The following is a 21,314-nucleotide window of genomic DNA, read 5'->3' as shown; positions in this document are numbered from 1 at the left end:
TCGCAATCTTTTGACGCTATTAAGTGTCTATAATCAGCACAACTGCTTTCATTGCGTATTATTAATATTATTGAAATTACATAGTTATGTTTACAGTGATAGATTGGGGGGGACAAATCATATTTTTCCCAGGATGGGGGGGTCGTGTCCCCCCCGTCCCCCCTGGGATTTCCACCTATGTCTGTACCTACAGGTCTGCAACAGTGCTGTTCAGGTCCCCTAAATAATTAATACACACAGAATTGTCTTCACAGTTACCAAATTAATGTTACATTTCTTGGCATTGACTTTGAGCAACTGCAATGAGTGGTACATTCTGACATTAAAATGGTTACACAATTTATATGATATAACACCATCTCTGAACTACTTTTAGTGATTTGATGTGAATTACATCACTTTTCCATGTTAAGATAAAGTGAGGTGTGCCTCTTGTTATAGTGGTTTTTGCCTCTAATCGCATGGCACAAGTTAATAGCATAGGCACAAGCATTGCGTTCAAACAAAAGAACACCTTCTCTCACATCTAAAATGTATTGGGAAATGATTAAATTTGTGGTTCAAGACAAAAAGACCAGTGATTATCCAAGTTCCAGTGTCTGTCTAGCTGTGAATTTTCAATCCATTATGAAGTTTCTTTGTCACAACATAACATTCCGCATGAAGCAGTATCTGCATTAACTAGACCTGTTTATGATAATACTTTAGTTTCTGATTGAGCGAATGAAGCTGACTGACGATGAACTGAACACTTTTGCATGCTTAGATTATTTTGAAATCGCATTCAGTTTGTATCTTCCCTTGGCCCATCTCGTTTGATCCATACATCAGGCGAATCTGGTTTACTGTTTGGCAACATGACTGGTCCTTCGCTCTGGCTTGTATGACCCCTCCCACCATCCGGGAGAGGCTGTCTCATAGGTGGTCTCTCTCAGGGAGAGTCGTAGGGTGTCTCTCTGTCCGTTAAGGTGCCCTGGTTGTGGTTCAAGTTCTCCCTCTGCTTCAATAGATATACTGTATGTTGATTTGAGGGTCCAGGTTCAGTGTCACTCAGCCAAGTCTCATTGGAATCTTCTAGCGCGTCAAATGAACTCTGAGTTGACAGTAGGCGTTTGGGGAGGGGATGCTCAAATGGACTATTGGGGGCCTCATCCTTTGAGAGGGATGGCTGGTAAATTGTTTCTATTGTTTGGTTAATTATGGTTTCCTCAATGCTTGAGGAAGAGGACAGCGATACGTTCCAGTGCTTGATGCCAGCAGACTGTCCTCTGTACATCTTGCACAAGAGCCTTTCATTAGCCAGGTCACCTAGAGGAGCAACTACTGGCCGTAGGGTGTTCTCTTTGTATGGGGAAGAGGTTTACAAAGCCGGGGGTGAGTGACAGCCTTTGTGGTGCCTACCACAGATCTCTTCACTATCTGCCTCAATGTTGCTCCTCTCCACATCTCTCCTGGGACTCAGCCCACCAAACTGAATGTCATCCGAGAGAACTGAGGGTCTGTTGGATAGCTTACTAGTGCACGTGCTGTTCTCAAAGCTTTCACTTAGCTGATAAGCCAATGGCTGAAGCGCATACTGCTCTGGCTCCCTTCCGCCCCCTACCTGTCGCTGTCTTTGGCGCTGTTGGTTTGGGTAAAGGTAATTACCCTGGTCTTTATTGAAATTCCTTCGAACTCTTGATCTCCCAAAAGCGCCGTTGAGTGCAGAGGTCGAGGACCTAGGTTCTGATGCTGAGCAGGATGGCAGACCTTCAGTTCCCTGTTTAGATGAACATGGCAACATTATTTTACCACAGTTGTTTTTAGGACTGAAAAGGCAACATAGGGATTGGAAAAAGGTGGCAAATCCACATGCTACACATTTCACCAGAAGTAGGAATATCCCCCGCTTTCTGAACAACGAGGCAGTAGTAGGGAGCATAATGATGCTCGCACAGCAAAAGGCCACGGATTCTAGTGCTACAGGACAAACCATTATTCTCAGAGAATGCGCAACTCTTCCAGTTCTATCAGCGTGTAGAGCTGAATTATATGATATGCAGTAGTTGGCTAAAAAGTCAAGACAGCCCAGCAGCAGCTGATATGCAGAGTGCCTCCACACCACTAAGCTGCCATTCTAGAAGGACAAGCAGACCGATGGTGACAAAAACACTTTCTCCAACAGCAGCAGTGCCATAAATACTCAGTGGAATATTTCATGTGGTCAGAAGAAGCAAGGCAAATGTTAGGGCTATGGAGAACCCAGTAACCACAAGGGTCTCTGAACTTAGACATTGTTGCAAGTCAGAGTGTCAAATGTATCTGAACTTTACCACTCCACAAGGGAGGATTTTTCGGGAAAAGTACATTGGCGGTGTCGGACAGTCCCCGCGTCAACCCTTGTAGCTTCTGACCAAAGGTGAAGAGGCATTGCTTTCGTGAACTCCTGTCCCAGAACCCGCCAGGGCTTTTTGTGCCGTAAGGCTTCCAGGTCTGAACAGTAACTGAGGCTGAGGCAGCCGCAGTGCAGCGCTCACACAAAGTGAGAGCTGGGCAACCACGCAAGGGCGGAGAGAGTACAGATTAAGGATGCAGTTCCCAGGTACACAGTAAAGCATCACACTGCTGTGATGCTGCTCAGGAACCCTGAGAAAAACGTGGCACTAGAAGTCAGTCCTGATGCAAGTATCAAATATTCAACCTCTTGGAGAACTCGATTGACTCTCTTCTCTAGAGAAGCGGGTGGATTCTGGGAAAGTTGTGGGTTCCAGAAATCAGTAAAAGTCTGATTAGAGCAACTGCCGAACAGGACGAGAGCTGAAGCTAAGTTGAGGAATGTCAGCTGGAAAACCACTTTGTAGAAGAAATAGGAAGCCAAGAGCGAACTCACAATTGCGAGTAAAGACAGTGCTGATAGGAAAAGTGACCGCAAATAAAGGGCCATGTTGAGGAACAGCGAAACTACAGCCAGAACAGGGTAGATGGCATTCCTAGCCAAAAAATACTTGAATAGCTTTTGCTTGATGCCTAGGTCCATTCCTGTAATAGTAGTGTTCTTGTATATAAGCTCACGATCTTCAAGGATGTTCATGTATATCTCCATCAAGCGATCTCCTTTTTCCACCGGTAGAAACAGGAGGCTATATTTCAATGTGGGGACCTGATATTCTATTGTCTATCGCCCTAGGAAGTCCTAATCAACCAGGTAATGCAATATCTGGAATACTGCACGAGTGTTTCCACCGAGTCGGCACAGATGCACAGTGACCTTGCTTGCCCCTCTCTGCACAATACGCAACCAGGCTTCCATCGTGGTAGTATGGGGTGCAAAATCAGAGTAGGTGAAGACTCTCCGTCACCTGCAAAGATGTCAGGCTGAGACAGGATGAGGCATTGCTGAGAAATGCCAAGGTATTTTCCCAATGACCAACTTGGACAGTAACCGCCCCTGATCATGGCACCGTCCACTTCCAAACAGATATGTTGCTTGCAGAGATCTTGGAAGTGGGGTTGTGAACGAATCTGAAACATGGAGAAGAGAAGTTTGTCATTTTAACACATCTATGGACTTCTATGATCATTTATTCTCACTATCCCCATGGCAAAAACTATATAATTATGTTCCATCTACCTTTTATTACAAGAGCAAAATGAAAGGTGACGATTTTTTTGCATCTTATCATCACATAACTTATTGTCGGCGGCAGGTAGCCTAGTGGTTAGAGCATTGGACTTCTAACCGAAATGTTGCAAAATCGAATCCCCGAGCTGACAAGGTAAAAATCTGTCGTTCTGCCCCTGAACAAGGCAGTTAACCCACTGTTCCTAGGCTGTCATTGAAAATAAGAATGTGTTCTTAACTGACTTGCCTAGTAAAATAAAGGTAAAATAAATAAATTGTCACCCAATGGGGATCCATAACAACTTTATTTTCTTTCAAATAAAGAGTAGCTCACCATTTTTTTGTATTATATCGGTGTCTGCCAAGTTCTGTATCCCAGAATGGTCTTTAATTTGTTTGAGTTGGCTCCCTGATTTCATGGTATGGTTAGTAATGATGGAAAAGGGCAGATGGTTAACTGATTTAAGATGAGTAAAGACCTAGTCACCTACCCTGGACTGCTCCACCTCACACATGGAGTAGATCGCCTTCAGGCTCCAAAGACTGGCAGAGTTTCCCGAGCAGAAGACTAGTTGGGTGTAGCAGTCTCCTGTGATAACACAGATGGCGGAAAGAACATGGCACCCCTCATCAAAGACTGTCCTCAGTCTTCACTTACAAAAATGGAGCTAGAGTGACTGCTTATATTCTTACATAACTGAAAGTGAACACTGGAATGATGAATTAGCGGGTCAATACCTACAGTTGAAGTCGGACGTTTACATACACCTTAGCCAAATACATTTAAACTCAGTTTTTCACAATTCCTGACATTTAATCCTAGTAAAGATTCCCTGTTTTAGGTCAGTTAGGATCATCACTTTATTTTAAGAATGTGAAATGTCAGAATAATAGTAAAGAGAATGATTTATTTCAGCTTTTATTTCTTTCATCACATTCCCAGTGGGTCAGAAGTTTACATACACTCAATTAGTATTTCCTTTAAATTGTTTAACTTGGGTCAAACATTTCGGGTAGCCTTCCACAAGCTTCCCACAATAAGTTGGGTGAATTTTGGCCCATTCCTCCTGACAGAGCTGGTGTAACTGAGTCAGGTTTGTAGTCCTCCTTTGCTGTTGTTCTGGGATTGATTTGCACTTTTCGCACCAAAGTACGTTCATCTCTAGGAGACAGAACGCGTTTCCTTCCTGAGCGGTATGATGGCTGCGTGGTCCCATGGTGTTTATACTTGCGTACTATTGTTTGTAGAGATGAACGTGGTACCTTCAGGCATTTGGAAATTGCTCCCAAGGATGAACCAGACTTGTGGAGGTCTACAATTTTTTTATTTAGGTTTTTGATGATTTCGTTAGATTTTCCCATGATGTCAAGCAAAGAGGCACTGAGTTTGAAGGTAGGCCTTGAAATACATCCACATGTACACTTCCAATTGACTCAAATTATGTCAATTAGCCTATCAAAACCTTCTAAAGCCATGACATAATTTTATGGAATTTTCCAAGCTGTTTAAAGACACAGTCAACTTAGTGTATGTAAACTTCTGATCCACTGGAATTGTGATACAGTGAATTATAAGTGAAATAATCTGTCTGTAACATTTGTTGGAAAGATGACTTGTGTCATGCACAAAGTAGATGTCCGAACAGACTTGCCAAAACTTGTGGAGTGGTTGAAAAATTTGTTTTAATAACTCCAACCTATGTGTATGTAAACTTTCAACTTCAACTGTGACTGTTCATTAGACCTGCATTTGCACTGATATGCTTTCACTTGTATTTCTGAGCTGACAAGACATAGCATTTTTTTGAGAGATGTGCCGTGTCTACTACTTTATCTGCTGCAGCTTTTTAAAAGAGGCAGGGAGCGAGCAGAAAAAGGGTTTACAGTAGCATCTGGTTTGATAGGAATTTGGCAGAGAAAGCCACAGTGCTGCCGAGGGAGACATTCACCATCAGCGGGTCAGAGAAGTCTGGTAGGGGACCAATTAACAGGCCGGCTAGTGAGCATCTTAGGAAGACCACTGCACACCCGACGAGCACCGCCAGAGGATACTTCACTACCACCTGGGAGTAACTGTCAAGGAAATGCCACAGGAAAAGAGTCTCTCTTTACATAATGAAAGTACTATATATCTCTAGGAAAATCTAAGTACAACATTGAACATTAAATCTTGAAACATTGGTCACCAGTACTCATATTTTGAGTCACACAGTACTATCTTGATCTTATGACCATGTTGTATAGCTAAATTAAGAGCTAAAGATTGTTGTCCTAATTACTGCCATGCACTGAGTACAATTGGTCGCAAGGTAAATTGTCGGTCATTTTTATTCACACAATGATCTTGTTGTTGTGGAAACTGACTTTCTAGGGATCCAGTAGAGTCGGTCATCCCTAAAATAGAAACATAATTCTGTGTCATTGACCTTGTTTGGAGATTATATTTTTCCATGATAATATGCTAATGTATGTACAGTGTATATATAGACGACAGACCTGACTGTGACCACTTGATGCTGCTTGAACTTGTGGGGGCCACCGCTGTCATGGGATCCGTGCAGCCAGTGGCAGCGGACAGCGTTGTGACAGGAAAAGGATGAGCTGCAGGTGCAACTGGTCTTGAAAGTGCCGAGAGCAGTCGACGTGAGGACGACACACAGTAATTGGGTGTGACTCCAGACACGCATTGCCTTTGATTGGCTTGTGATGGCCACAACAGTGACATCGTTGGGTCCGTGGCAAATCGTAGGCGTCGCCCTGTAAGACTTAGTGGTAGAGCTGGGAGGAGGAGGGCCTGGAGAGGCTGCAGCTGTCAGACTGGTCCCCTTTGGTATGGATCAAAGTCGCCCGGGCCTCCGGGCACACAGTGTTGGGAGGACACAGTGACACCACCGGTATCTCACTGTCAGAAGACAGACCGAGGGAAAAGTGTATTTCTGTATAACCCCTACAGTAGCAGTGCTTGCCATTTGTCAAATGTACACTGGAATTGTCAGTAATCAATGTTTGCCTTGAGTAGGCAAACCAAATTTAATTGAGTAAGGAATTACATTTCTAAAGTATTGTTGCGTTGCTTGAAGGCCCAATTAGGCAAAGAGATGCTCCGCCTGTCCACATTCATAAGAGAGTCCCGTGGATAGGGATTGCAGTGGATGAAATGAACAATAACTGATGTTTATGGAGGAAGTGGGTGAAGATATCATTTTTTCTTCCTCTTGTTGTCTTTGGGCCTAACGCAATTACTAATGGTGCTTGACGTCGTCATCTCTGGTGGTCAGCAGAGTTTCAGCATGTACAATGTTGATGTCCAATTCCTAAATCAATCCCTATTTACTGAACTACATTTACATTTTAGCCATTTAGCAGACGCTCCTATCCAGAGCGACTTCCAGGAGCAATTAGGATTAAGTGCCTTGCTCAAGGGCACATCGACATATTTTTCATCTAGTTGACTGAGGAATTTGAACCAGCAACCTTTTGGTTACTGGCCCAATGCTCTGAACCGCTAGGCTACCTGCAGCACTGTAAAAGGCGCTGTATGGTCAATCCGACGTCTTCATTGGCTGTCCAGCATTTACCGTGATACGGCCTCTGCAGAAGTCAGGTCATTCATACTTCTTGACCTTCGCAGAGCTGTTGTGAAGGAAATTGTCAAGAAAGTGAGTTTGTGTCTATACATTCCATCTTAGATTTGCTTCCAAATGGAATTGCAGTACTCCATTAATTCAAGTATATCTCCAGCTCATATTCCTAGGCAGTAACCTGTAGTTCTACCACCACCGTAGCCATCGGGTGATGACGCTTTTCTGCTGATACACACTCTGCTGTCCTTTGATGACCTGTAGTCAGAAAAGGTACCTGGGACCAGAGAGGAAGAGCACACTTACTCCATCTTCATAAAGACATAATGCAGGCTGCTCTGGTGAATGATCAGTGGCACGCCAGCTGGCCTGTGTCTACAGATTAATCATAATGCAGACACCTCAACACTGAACCCATTAGTGTAGGCTGGAGGAAAGATCAATGGTCTTTTTGACACTGAGGCACCCAGTTAGCAAAATTGGTTAAAAATCTTTTTTTTTTAACACCTTTTGCACTGTCTGCCATAGAAACACAGTCTGGAAATCAAACTTTATCAACGACTTGTCAAAGTGTCCAAAAAATGTGATTTCAACGGTCCAAGCAAAGCAGTCCGTTTCCTAGAGGAACCATTACTTTTTGATGTATGCCTTAGTGCTGAGATTCTTAGATTACTGACTATAACATTTGAAATATGCCTACAGACTAGTGTATTATGTCAAGAACTTGTTGATGTATTTCAAATTTAGATATACATGTTCCAAGCGGTCCCTTTTTTGGGGAGAAACCGTAGATTTCATATTAGCTCCCCAAAAAATTCAGAGGCTTAACTTTTAATAACATTTTAAATATGACTTTTAGGTTCTTAAGATACATTTATATACGTTTAAGTAATACTAGGCTAAGGCTAGGCGTCCCGCTAGCGCGACACCTGTCGACAACATCCGGTGAAATTGGAGGGCGCGCAATTCAAATAAATAATCGTAATAGTAAACATTTATGAACATACAAGTATCTTATATCGTTTAAAAGCTTAAATTCTTGATAATCTTAATGCATTGTCCGATTTTACAATAGGCTTTACAGCGAAAGCATACCATGCAATTGTTTGAGGACGGCACCCCACATTAACATATTTTTCAACCAGCACAGGCTTCATAAAATCACAAATAGCGATTAAATAAATCACTTACTTTTGAAAATCTTCCTCTGTTTGCAATCGCAAGGGTCCCAGCTACAACATGAATGGTCGTTCTGTTAGATAAAATCATTTTTTATTTCCCAAAAAGTCCGTTTAGTTGGCGCCATCGATTTCAGTAATCCACTCATTCAACATGCAGACAAAGGAGTCCAAAAAGCTACTGCTAAACTTTGTTCAAACAAATCAAACTACGTTTCTATTTAATCATCAGGTTTCCTCAACTGTAAATAAACTATAATATTTTATACGGAAGGAAGTATGTTCAATAGAAAAGTAAAATTAGTAAGCGCTGTAAAGCCTCTTCGTTGCGCGCCAACAGACTGATATTGTACCGGGACTCTTTGTGCAAAAACTCCAAATTCTTGCTAGTTTTTGAAGGAACAAGCCTGAAACAATGAACAAAGATGGTTGACATCGAGTGGAAGCCACAGGAATTGCAATCTGGGAGCTGGAATTACATAGAACCCATAGCTTTCCATTATAATAGCCTGGGAGCTCAAAAAAAAAATCTGCTTGATTGTTCTTTGGATTTTTGCCTGCCATATCAATTGTGTTATAGTCTCATACATTATTTTAACACTTCAACAAACTTCAAAGTGTTTTCTATCCAATGCTACCAATTATATGCATATTCTGGCTTCTGGGCCTGAGTAACAGGCAGTTTACTTTGGGCACATCAGTCAGGCGGAAATTGAGAAAAATAGACCCTATCCTTAAGTAGGCCTAGAGATGTAAAGTACTCAGATTGAGCTTCAATCTTCCCATTGCCGTTGGATTCTCATATGACAGATATAAAACTGGGTTTATCATCTACATTGTAAGTCAGTGTTGTGTTGTAGCTACATCCAGTCTGTAAATAAGCTGTGAGGTTTGATCATGTCTTGAGGCTAATGCCCCCAGCTCGCTAAAGTCGCTATATCCCCAGTCCACCTATAGCTTTGTCTGCTCCAGATAAGGAGTGTATCTGAACCGACACCCATGGTAATTTCCCGTGGCAGAGCTCTTCCCAGTGTCTTGTGATGTGAGCAATGTTTTAAATGTATTTACAGCTCAAGACTGAGTGGAAAGATTTCCCTAATAGGGGAGAACGATACAAATGTTCTCAAAGGCAAGATGTTGCTTATGACAAGGGATAGGAAGATAAAGGGGCAAGGAGTACAAAAAGGCATGCTCTCAGAATTATTGTTCCCAAATGACCAACCATATATATTTCAGTGAGGAAAGTGTGAACTGTGAACATTTAACAATGAATCATCTAATCTGACATTCGGTCTAGGATGGAGAGTATTGGTTAATAATTCAGCTATGTTACATGTTTAATGCCATTAAACCTATAGTTAGTGCTTCCAAACAGAACTGCTGGGCTTTCATTTAAGTAGAGCTCCAGTTCATTTCTCCAGCACTGGCAATTGGCTAGCTGTTTTTGCTCTGCCACTGTACCCATCAGAAGATTATGCCATTTTGCTGATGAATACTGTGCGGTGCCAGTCTGATGCCCGTCAAAAAGGCCATCTAAAACAGACAATATTTGAAAAGTGTGCCACTATGGTTATACGATTTACGTTCATCATCTCTCAATTAATTATTCATTATGTTTATTTTATATTAATTAAGAAATCAAATTTTACTGCTAGTTTAGATGTGATAATTTTCAAACTGTTCTTTTCAATGTAAAGTCTGTGACACTGGTGTGTGCAAAGGTATCCTCAGACTAAAGTCTCTCATCTATTTTCAGCATTAATTTATTTAATAACATGCTAAGTTAATCCCCTCTGTATAAGATATAGGAAACTGCCAAAATAAGGAAAACACCAACATAAAGTGTCTTAATAGGGCACCACGAGCGGCCAGAACAGCTTTAATGCACCTTGGCATAGTGTCTGGAACACTATTGGAGGGATGCAACATCATTCTTTCACAAGAAATTCCATAATTTGGTGTTTTGTGGGTGGTGGTTGAAACACTGTCTCTGGCGCCCCTCCAGAATCTCCCAAAGGTGTTCTGGGTTGAGATCTGGTGACAGAGACACACACACACCCTTTAAACCCCCTACGCTCCTTTTGAGACCCCTCTTTCAAAGTCACTGAGATCTCTTCTTCTAGTCATGGTAGCCATAATAATGGGCAACTGGGCATTTTTATACATGACCCTCAGCATTAGGCTATGGAATGTTAATTGTTTCATTAACTCAGGAATCACACCTGTGTGGAAGCACTTGCTTTGAATATACTTTATATCCCTCATTTACTCAATTGTTTCCTTTATTTTGGCAGTTACCTGTATATTACTGTTAGACTACTAGTCACCATATTTTGTGTACTGTTCGCCACACCAGCTTTGGGCTTTTGGTGCTTTACTGCCACCTGTTGAACAATGCTTGCATGTGTCTGTATTTATTCAGTTGTGTGTGCGCGCGTGTCAGTCGGTCTGAACATACCTTGCAATGGGGTCTTTGTGTGACAGTATGTGTTTTTATTGACATTGTCAGGGAGCTCCACCAGTGTAGGAGCTGCAAGCAGTGTTCAGACTGGCTGTAGTGGCAGTCCCTATGGGTGTGCTGCTGTCAAGAACCATGGCATGGATGTCCACTGGAAAGACACACTCAGAACTTATCGACCGCCTGAGAGGTATGAGAGACTGATGTCAGTCCTGGGCTGCGTTCAGCAGGACACAACATTGTTGAATGTTCAGATGGAAACGTGGTTCTCAACTTTTTTTGGTTACTGTACCACCAAGTACCCCCTTATGCATTTTACCAGTAGCCTATGGTCTCAAGAGTCTTCTTAAGTACTCAATGGGGATAGGCCAAGCACCCACATGGGTACTACCCCTGGTTGAGAACCACTGATGTAGACCAAACATGCCTCTTTGGCATGTAGAGTAGGAAACATACTATTGCAAGGTGCAAACAGTTTTATTTTTTGCTGTTGATTATTGATGCCCATATCCTGCTAAAAAGCCACTGTGTTCAATGTGTGTATGCATGCAAGCACGCGTGCATGGTTTCACTCTTCTTTTTTTGCCTAGGCACCGGTGTACCACACACACCCGCAGCCCCCGCAAGGTAAAGGGGACCATAGGAAATTAGCTGTAAAACTGCAAAATGTTCTTTCAGCTTCATGGCAAAATGTGTAGAAAAGCAGGAAATTAGCTTTAAAAATGTATAATTCTCTCAACCTCATAGCAAAATGTGCAGAAAAGACAGCCAGGTCACCCGTGACACAAGTCAGTATTCGACATCTAGCCGTGTCTGAGGACGTCAAGAGACGACGTGGAAACCGGCCACTAGGGGCAATAGTAAGCGCTGTTACCTTCAAGTAGGCTTGCTCCCCCGATTGGTCAGTTTGGCTGCTGGCTAGCGATACGAAGAGTCTTGGTGGTTGCAGACTAATTCCATTTAAGAATGATGGAGGCCACTGTGTTCTTGGGGACCTTCAATGCTGCATAGATGTTTTAATACCCTTCCCCAGATCTGTGCCTTGACACAATCTGACATGGTCTCGGAGATCTACGGACAATTCCTTTGGTTTTTGCTCTGACATGCACTGTAAAGTATGGGACCTTATATAGACAGGTGTGTGCCTTTCCAAATCATGTCCGATCACCTACTCTGCATCTGACAAAGACACGGCGGTTGGAACCAAAAATCTCTAATTTGGTCTAATTTGATCAGACCAAAGGACAGATTTCCACTGGTCTAATGTCCATTGCTCGTGTTTCTTGGTCCAAGCAAGTCTCTTCTTATTATTGGTGTCCTTTAGTAGTGGATTCTTTGCAGCAATTCTACCATGAAGGCCTGATTCACACAGTCTCCTCTGAACAGTTGATGTTGAGATGTATTACTTGAACTCTGTGAAGTATTTATTTGGGCTGTAATTTCTGAGGCTGGTAACTCTAATGAACTTATCCTCTGCAGCAGAGGTAACTCAGGGTCTTCCTTTCCTGTAGCGGTCCTCATGAGAGCCAGTTTCATCATAGTGCTTGATGGTTTTTGCGACTGCACTTGAAGAAACTTTCAAAGTACTTGAAATGTTCCGAATTGTCTGACTTTCATGTCTTAAAGTAATGATGGACTGTCATGTCTCTTTGCTTATTTGAGCTGTTCTTGCCATAATATGGACTTTATTATTTACCAAATAGGGCTATCTTCTGAATACCACCCCTACCTTCACAACACAACTGATTGGCTCAAATGCATTAAGAAGGAAAGAAATTCCACAAATGAACTTTTAACAAGGCACACCTGTTAATTGAAATGCATTCCAGGTGACTACCTCATGAAGCTGGTTGAGAGATTGCCAAGAGTGTGCAAAGCTGTCATTAAGACAAAGGGGGGCTACTTTGAAGAGTCTATATACATGATTCCATATGTGTTATTTCATAGTTTTGATGTCTTCACTATTATTCTACAATGTAGAAAATAGTAAAATTAAGAAAAACCCTTGAACGAGTAGGTGTGTCCAAACTTTTGACTGGTACTGTATAAGCTATTTCTGTTTTTTATTTGTAATAAATTTACAAACATTTCTAAAAACGTTTTTTTGCTTTGTCATCATGGGGTATTGTGTGTAGATAGATAGATGAGTGAAAAAAATAATTTCATCCATTTTAGAATAAGGCTGTAATGTAACAAAACGTGGAGAAAGGGAGCGGGTTGGAATACTTTCAGAAAGCACTGTATACCTAAAGGGTCCTATCATTCTAAATCAAGTGTGCAAAGCTGTCATTAAGACAAAGGGGGGCTACTTTGAAGAGTCTATATACATGATTCCATATGTGTTATTTCATAGTTTTGATGTCTTCACTATTATTCTACAATGTAGAAAATAGTAAAATTAAGAAAAACCCTTGAATGAGTAGGTGTGTCCAAACTTTTGACTGGTACTGTATAAGCTATTTCTGTTTTTTATTTGTAATAAATTTACAAACATTTCTAAAAACGTTTTTTTGCTTTGTCATCATGGGGTATTGTGTGTAGATAGATAGATGAGTGAAAAAAATAATTTCATCCATTTTAGAATAAGGCTGTAATGTAACAAAACGTGGAGAAAGGGAGCGGGTTGGAATACTTTCAGAAAGCACTGTATACCTAAAGGGTCCTATCATTCTAAATCAAGTAGCTAAATGATCCAAGGTATCTTAAAATAATGCCATATGTTCCACATTACTCTGCACCAGCTAAATCAGGGGCAGGATTTTACTTTTAATGGAAGACACGCCTCTGGTGGGCGTGCCACAAGAGGTGAAAACTACGAGCTCAACCTTTCTCTCTTGTCATGACTACAGAAGAGGTCTTCGTCCGATTGAAGTTCAGTGCGTTTTCCTTTGAACCGCGCACGAAATGTCAACGATGGGCAGCTCTCTGTGCGCCGCGGCACTTTTAGCTTTTCTGGTCTTTTCTTTAAGACTTTTTGTGAACAGTTGCCACTTCAGAGTTCATAAAGGAATTTTTACCAATGGAACTATTGAGGATGGTTTTGTTATGGAGCGTAACAGATTAGTTCATGAACTCAACGAAAGACGCAAGGAAATTCTTCCTTTCCTCATCTCTTCTGGGGTAAAGAGGTTATTGGATGAATCGGGACACTTTGGGCAGCACCAATCATTTGAAAGTAACCATTTGGATATTAGTTTGGAGAATGAGAGTGACGTTTCCAGTGGATCTATTAGAATGAATAAGGATCATATTGGCTGTGATCAGCTTGTTGATATGAAAGCTGTGGATATCCTTGGCTCGGGCTATACCAAAATAGTACTTAAAGTTGTGCTCTCGGAGGGACAGTCTGTGGCATTGAAAACTGTGTACGATCAAGGAACTGACATGGGGAGATGTCTCGAGGATTTTAAAGACCCCTTGGGCTGTCACGAGCTCGTGTCTTTTAAACTGAAAAAAGAAATCGTTTTATTGCAGAGACTGCAACATCCAAACATCATAAAGGTACGTGAATAAAGTATTATTCATTAAATAAATAATTAGCCGAAGGTACAAATGTAGAATATAACTTTATTGATCTCCAGGGTGTATAGGCTAATCAAGGTGTCAGAAGCTTACATACATCACAAACACACAATATAAGCGTTACAGACATGGCCTACAGTGCTAGAAACCTACAAACTTCAACCACATTGATGCGACTTTGCTGTCTTTTTAAGGAGCTAACTGCTTCCCTGTGCCTATATATGCTCTGCTGCATGTGTAATATTGATGAAAAGCCTCACTGCATCTGTAGGACCTTCTCATGTAATTCAATTAAACCTCTTGAACTGCCCTTGGGTCGCAGTTCTGCATCAGCAGCTGGAGGAGATACAATGTCCCTTTCTGTCTGTTAACCTGGAATAGGTATAACAATCACCAAAGTCTATTAGATCAATCCATTACGGTCAAATTTGCAACTTGAATGTAAACAATCCTAACCTGTTTACAGGCTACCGTGTAACAGTTTAATGAATACCTTTGTGAACGCACTTGCACCTATTCACTGTAATAGGCCAGAGTAGAACACCACATTTTACTGGTTTGTCCTGAGAACATGTGTTTTGATAATATAATTCCGCGCTCACATACTTTTCTCCCTATGCTTTACTAGTTTACATTCCCGGTGTCAGGTTTATTGTGACACTAATAATGCAGTATAACATATTTCCTTTCTGCAGCTCCGAGGCCACTGCGAGGACAGTGTGGGGGCAGGAGGCATCACAGCCATCCTGGAGCAGGGCTTCCCACTGCAGATGATCCAGCTCCTACAGAGCCCCTGGGAGGAACGATTTCGGGTAAGAAGACCACTAGGCCCTCTGTCTCTCTCTGATCTCTCACTCACACACACACACACACTTAATCTCCCTCTCTCTACCACGCCCCTCCTCCTCCACATCCCTGGAGAGAGTGTTAATCAGGAGTGGCCCACCCCCTGGCTCCCTCTGGGGCATACCTGGGGTGGGGATGGGGGTGGAGAAGGAGCTGCTGTTGGAGGATGACATTCTTAGCCTGGAGTGGATTAACCCAGGCCCCATCTCCATTCCAACTGAGCCTGATCAAATACTCCAAAGGACAGATGTCTGCGTTCAGGCGGATCTCGAATGTCGGTCCCCGCTTCTCGCGCCTTAAGCCCTCTACTATCTTCTAGTGTGCGTAGTGCGTACTGTGTGTGTGACACTGACCGCGTGTGCATGTGTGTGAGGGAGCATGCGTGAGTGTGCGTGGGTATATGTCCAGAAGTACATAAGTGTTCCTGTTTCCAAATATGTACGTATCATAACACATGGTGAAGAGTCCTTCAGGCCAAGTAATTTCAACCATCCACGAAAGTGAGAAATGAGTAACAGTGAGCAACAGTAGGGGTGAGGTGTTAAAGGAACACTTCTTTCAACGTGCCCGGTCTCTCGGAGCAAAACGCTTCACTGCAAAACGCATCACTGCTGTAGAGTCATCCAAAAAGGTGTTTGGTTTCATCCACCTCTGTTTTTATAGTGCTGCGGCTGCACTGAGAGACGTTCTACGGACTTGTCGGGTTACCTAATGTCCCAACTATGTTTGCAGCGTGACAAAATAATTTTCTGCCGCGTCAACGTGTAGCGAATGCTACTCGTTTCATTTCTTTGTGGGCTGTGCCGGCATGATGCTTGTTTCACCGCTTTGTTTCATCTTGACAATTCTTCTATGGCTCATGTTATACAGGAATGTGGTAATACGCATAGATGTGATGTGAAGCAGTAACTGCAGAAATGTTCCGAAAAAGCAGTGTGATACAAGAAGAGTCTTTGTGCAATATAATCCGTTTTCTTCTTTCCTTTTTAGAGTGGGTAACACTTTACAGGACGTTGCCCATAAACCTGTGTTGTAACCTTTTAATTACACTTGAAACCACACTGTATTAGCAAGTTGTCACACAACACTTTAGTATTTTCTTGCACATGTTTTTTACATACCACAGGACATAGGCGAAAGAGCAGGCAGTCACAAGAATACTATCACGTACGATGCTATTATCCTCATGTCACCAAGTACATATGACATATACTGTACGTGTCAATGGACAACAGAGTAGACAATGGCAACCATAATGTCAACAACATCCAACCTGTACATTTTTTCCCCCAGGTTTGTTTGGGCCTGGTGAGGCTCCTCCACTACCTCTCCCACTCCCCTCTGGGCTCCGTGGCTCTGTTGGACTTCCAGCCCCGTCAGTTTGTCATGGTGTCTGGGGAGCTGAAGCTCACAGACCTGGATGACGCCAGCGTGACGGAGCCTGCCTGTCAGACGGACCAGGACTGCATCTTACAGTTTCCCCTCCGCAACTTCAGCCTGCCCTGCTCGGCCCAGGGAGTGTGTGAGGGCCTCAACGAGATGAGGAATCTCTACAACGCCTACAGGTAATATAGCTGCACTCCAATTGCTAGGCTAAATCTGGGTAAAAAAAACAGAGCCATTTTCAAGTGTTTTGCCAGGTTGGTGAGATGTCATTGCTGCACTCCTAGGGATAGTTTCCCAGATCCAGATGAAGCCTAAGCTTCTGCTAGACTAAAAAACATGCTTAACGGAGTATCTTCAATAACTAGGTTTCCATCCAACCATTTCATGTCGGGACAATTTTATAAATGCCGACAGACAATTTGTTTGTTCGACATGGTGGGATATTTTTCTGCCGGTAAAATGATTTTTGCGAGAAATGGCAGTGCAAATATTGATATAATAACCATCATATCTAGGTAAACTTGGAGTCACGCGATGGAAATCATGTAGTTCATTAGGCTATAGATTAAATAAGGGTGGTGAAAGTGCACTTGATTAGCTTGATACTTGATGGAATTTAACCGCAAAAGTTATTTTTATGTCCACCATGTCATCACGCACATACTTTTATCCATGATAAGTCAGCTTGATAGAAACACATCTCTAGCTGTGGAAAGTGAAATTTGTCCTGCTTAATCTTTTAAAAAATGTAATAAGCATTGGAAAGGTGGGTGAGATGTGTTATAGCTCGCTTTGTTCTGTGACGCTGCCATTTTGTAGGCTACGTGGATTCACTCATGATTCTGCCAGGTTTACTGCACGCTTGGTTTAATACTGTGATGAAGAGTCAACATTTCATGAATTATGTGACGGGACTTGTCTAAATGAGAAGTGTTTCTTTTACCCTGCCTCAGGTATTTTTTCACCTATCTGCTGCCTCACCAAGCCCCGCCTGCCCTGAGACATCTGGTGGATCACATCATGAACTCAACGGGTGAGGACTGGAGTAGACTGAACATGACCCGCCATTACTATTAGTAATTTGGAAAGACCTAATATGGCCCTTTCATATGTCATGTTAGAGCTTAGAGTTTTTCCCTAACCATGTGCGCCTGACTAGGAAAAACTTTCGTCCCTAGTTGGAGTTGGTCATACTCTTCCATGTGAACAATACCATTTCCCCCACATATGAACATAACTAGAGTCAGGTGTTTTGACCGACCACATTGGCCTGACCAGGAAAAACAAATTGTTCACATATGACCAAGCGTGTGACCAATTCCAGTGGCGTTTCCACTCATACCTTTTCTGTGCTGACCTGTTCCGCCGTGTTTCTCCAGGAGAGCTGAAAGGGGATGTGAATGACACGCTGGAAGCCTTTGAAGACATGCTCCATCTGTACAAATCCGGCCTGCACCTGGACAACATGCCTCCGTCAATAATCAGAGGTAAGAAGTGAACCCCTTCTTACCACAGTCTCCTGTTTTCTTTGATTCTTTGGTCTAAATGGCTTATACATTGCTCCAGACTGGCCCAGATCCTGCAGCTGTATTTTCCATGCTCAAGCTGCTCAATGGCTCAATGGAGGGGGTCAGGCGCTCCTAATTTGCGGCCCATGAAAATGTTTAGCAGATGAGTAAGGCCCAGGCCCCACAGCGTCTCTGAAAGACTCTGGTGTTTCTTCCCCCCCCCCCCCATTAGAGTATACAGTCATGAAAGGCATGAGCACCTCTGGAAATATGGAATACAGATGCTGGCCCTCGTACAACCACCAAGGCTGCATGCTGTCGGTGCACAGCGACAAGGAGGCGGCCTTCATCTGTAACTCCCTTCCTCAGTGCACTAGCTTCAGCCTGAGCAACCAGAGGACTTGGACAGGTTGGTGTCACTGACCGTCAGCCTTGAGGCATTGACCGAATTGTGGTTGTCATCTTGAGTGGAATTGGACAAATATTTATCTTTGAGAACTCCTAGTTCTCATTAGTAAGCATGCCTAAAGCATTCACATTTAAACCCCGTAATACTTAAGTGCATTTGGCCTTTAAACCTGATTTCAAGCTCCAAGTGTGATGTACTGTAATTCTGAGTCACTGAAGAACTTTACTTTGGCATTTTTGTTATTTCTCTGCCTTTGTTTGTCTGCAGGACGGCTCCTCGCCTCGTTCCAAAGTGGTTTCAGCCATTTGGTTACAGATGGGAACTCGGAGGTGTATTTGAAAAAGACCAAAGCATCACCAGGAACTACAGTGTAAGGAGTGGGACAACGGGAGTTGGGGAATGCAGGGAGGGTGTTTTTGAAGCGAATGAAGGAATGTGATATATTTATAGGGCTTTTGCTCAGTGGCTTGTTTGATCTGGCTGCCAATCCTGCATGCTGCCAATAATTATTTAAAGGGATTTCCCATCAGATATAATTATGAAAAGAATAGTGCCCTCACTGTTCAGTCTCAACCCCCCCCCCCCCCCCCCCGTGTGTTGTGTTTGCGAGGCTACATTGGTCCAGTGGTAGGACTCGAAGCTCCACACTAACTGTTTGATGCCTGGATGAGGAAAAAAAAAGAAAAACAAGCTCTTAAACAACTACACTTTGATGTTAATGCGCCATGAAACTTTGTGGCTTGGCGTAGGGCTGCATATGGTAACAAGCATATAAGTGCTTACATCACAGCAGTCGGCCTAGATGATTACAACCATTCCAGTCCCCAGTAGTTGTCTTTGATTTTAATGCCAAATTAAGTTAATGCCATATGTGATGTTAAAATGTAATTATCATTACATTGTTTGTGTATAATATGTACACCTTGTGGGTGTGAACCTGTTTAACTTTTTCAATGAAAGGGATTCTGTTCAATGACAATTCATTCTGTACTTGACATTCTGTACTTTTATTATGGTTGTTTTATATTATAAATACTTTAATATATTTTGTTGTTTCGGAGTCTGCCTTTGTGAAACAGTATGCAATTCAAATGCTAGGATTCATTTGAACTAATAGCATATTCTATTCTTGTTAGTGTCACTATAGGGATTGATCTGCTCTAAACCCTACTCCAACCAATCAATCACACAATGTGTGGGCATGTGTATGCACTCCTTTCAGCCCTCTCTTCCCACAATCTGTTACCCATTTCAAAGGGGGGAGATCCCAAGCCATACTGTGCTCTGCAAAGTTTACAAAAGCCCAGGGAATGCATGCCAATAATCACTTGCCGGGTCATTATGGGGCTTAATTAATACATGTAAATGTTCCTTGTTTTCAAGCTCTTTCTCATGGAACAGGCCCATAATACAAAGGAGCACTAAGGACAATTCAAAGTAAATCTCCTTTTAGCACACGAATGGGACCAACCATCTGCCCTGTTTCGGGGAGTTCCATTGAGGTGTGTAAGGTATTGATGATGAGCCAGAGATAAGCTAAAATAGCTACAGCCTGGGGTTGGCCTGGTAGGTCAGGTTCTGGAGAGCTAAGGTGGGGGACGGGAGTGTCTCATTATACCCAACCCTGGCCCCCTACTGTCTAGGTCAGAGGTGGTTGAGTTGATAAGGCCTTGGGGAGATAAGCCTAATTGAATGACTGACTGGGCCACTGCTATCTGGGTTGACCTGAATGTAAAGTAGTACTGAATATACTGTAGTACTTGGCTGCGTTCAGCAGGGCACAACATTGTTGAAGTGAGGTCTCAAACTCCCGGAGGAGATGGCTGCCATTTTACAGTGTCCTAACCAATTCAAATGTTATTGGTCACATACACATGGTTAGCAGATGTTAATGCGAGTGTAGCGAAATGCTTGTGTTTCTAGTTCCGACAGTGCAGTAATATCTAACAAGAAATCTAACAAAAATCACAACAAATACCTTATACACACATGTAAAGGGATGAATAAGAATATGTACATATAAATATGTGGATGAGTGATGGCCGTGCGGCATAGGCAAGATGCAGTAGATGGTATGGAATACAGTATATACATATGCGATTTGTAATGTAGCATATGTAGACATTATTAAAGTGACTAGTGATACCTTTAATAAATCCATTTATTAAATGTATTAAAGTGGCCAGAGATTTGAGTCGGTATGTTGGCAGTAGCCAATCTATGTTAGTGATGGCTGTTTAACAGTCTGATGGCCTTGAGATAGAAGCTGTTTTTCAGTCTTTCGGTCCCAGCTTTGATGCACCTGTACTGACCTCGCCTTCTGGATGATAGCAGGCAGGGGCTCCCTCTGCTGTTTCCTGAAGTCCACGATCATCTCCTTTGTTTTGTTGACGTTGAGTGAGGTTATTTTCCTGACACCACACTCCGAGGGCCCTCACCTCTCTGTAGGACGTCTCGTCGTTGTTGGTAATCAAGCCTCCCACTGTAGTGTCGTCAGCAAACTTGATGACTGAGTTGGAGGCGTGCATGGCCACGCAGTCATGGGTGAACAGGGACTACAGGAGAGGGCTGAGAACGCATCCTTGTGGGGCCCCAGTGTTGAGGATCAGCGGGGTGGAGATGTTTCCTACCCTCACCACCTGCGGGCGGCCCGTCAGAAAGTCCAGGACCCAGTTGCACAGGGCGGGGTCGAGACCAAGGGTCTTGAGCTTAATGACGAGTTTGGAGGGTACTATGGTGTTAAATTCTGATCTGTAGTCGATGAACAGAATTCTTACATACAGTAGGTTGTCTCTTGTCCAGATGGGATAGGGCAGTGTGATGGT

General features: G+C 42.8%; 1 protein-coding gene and 3 pseudogenes across 2 annotated transcripts; 1 reads left to right on the top strand and 3 right to left on the bottom strand.

Moving 5' to 3' along the window:
* Nucleotides 1-772: 772 nt before the first annotated feature.
* LOC139584060 (protein dispatched homolog 2-like) lies at nucleotides 773-2,279 on the bottom strand (annotated as a pseudogene).
* Nucleotides 2,280-2,291: 12 nt separating this feature from the next.
* On the bottom strand, nucleotides 2,292-4,874 carry LOC139530972 (protein dispatched homolog 2-like; annotated as a pseudogene).
* A 607-nt stretch (nucleotides 4,875-5,481) lies between these two features.
* Nucleotides 5,482-7,214, bottom strand: LOC139530971 (protein dispatched homolog 2-like; annotated as a pseudogene).
* A 6,448-nt stretch (nucleotides 7,215-13,662) lies between these two features.
* Nucleotides 13,663-19,534, top strand: pkdccb (protein kinase domain containing, cytoplasmic b). Of its 2 annotated transcripts, XM_071326924.1 has the most exons (7): nucleotides 13,663-14,319; nucleotides 15,036-15,152; nucleotides 16,480-16,751; nucleotides 17,526-17,605; nucleotides 17,952-18,059; nucleotides 18,313-18,489; nucleotides 18,757-19,534. In XM_071326924.1, the coding sequence occupies exons 1-7, from the start codon at nucleotides 13,723-13,725 to the stop codon at nucleotides 18,861-18,863; spliced, it is 1,458 nt and encodes a 485-aa protein (XP_071183025.1). In that variant the 5' UTR covers nucleotides 13,663-13,722; the 3' UTR covers nucleotides 18,864-19,534. The 2 variants fall into 2 exon arrangements, with proteins under 2 accessions (XP_071183025.1, XP_071183027.1); XM_071326926.1 differs by lacking the exon at nucleotides 18,313-18,489.
* The last annotated feature ends 1,780 nt before the right edge of the window (nucleotides 19,535-21,314 follow it).

This window comes from Salvelinus alpinus, chromosome 9, assembly GCF_045679555.1.
Source record: "Salvelinus alpinus chromosome 9, SLU_Salpinus.1, whole genome shotgun sequence".
Lineage (NCBI taxonomy): Eukaryota > Metazoa > Chordata > Actinopteri > Salmoniformes > Salmonidae > Salvelinus > Salvelinus alpinus.
The sequence above is the reverse complement of the archived record's forward strand: the minus strand, read 5'-3'. Positions and strand labels throughout refer to the sequence as shown.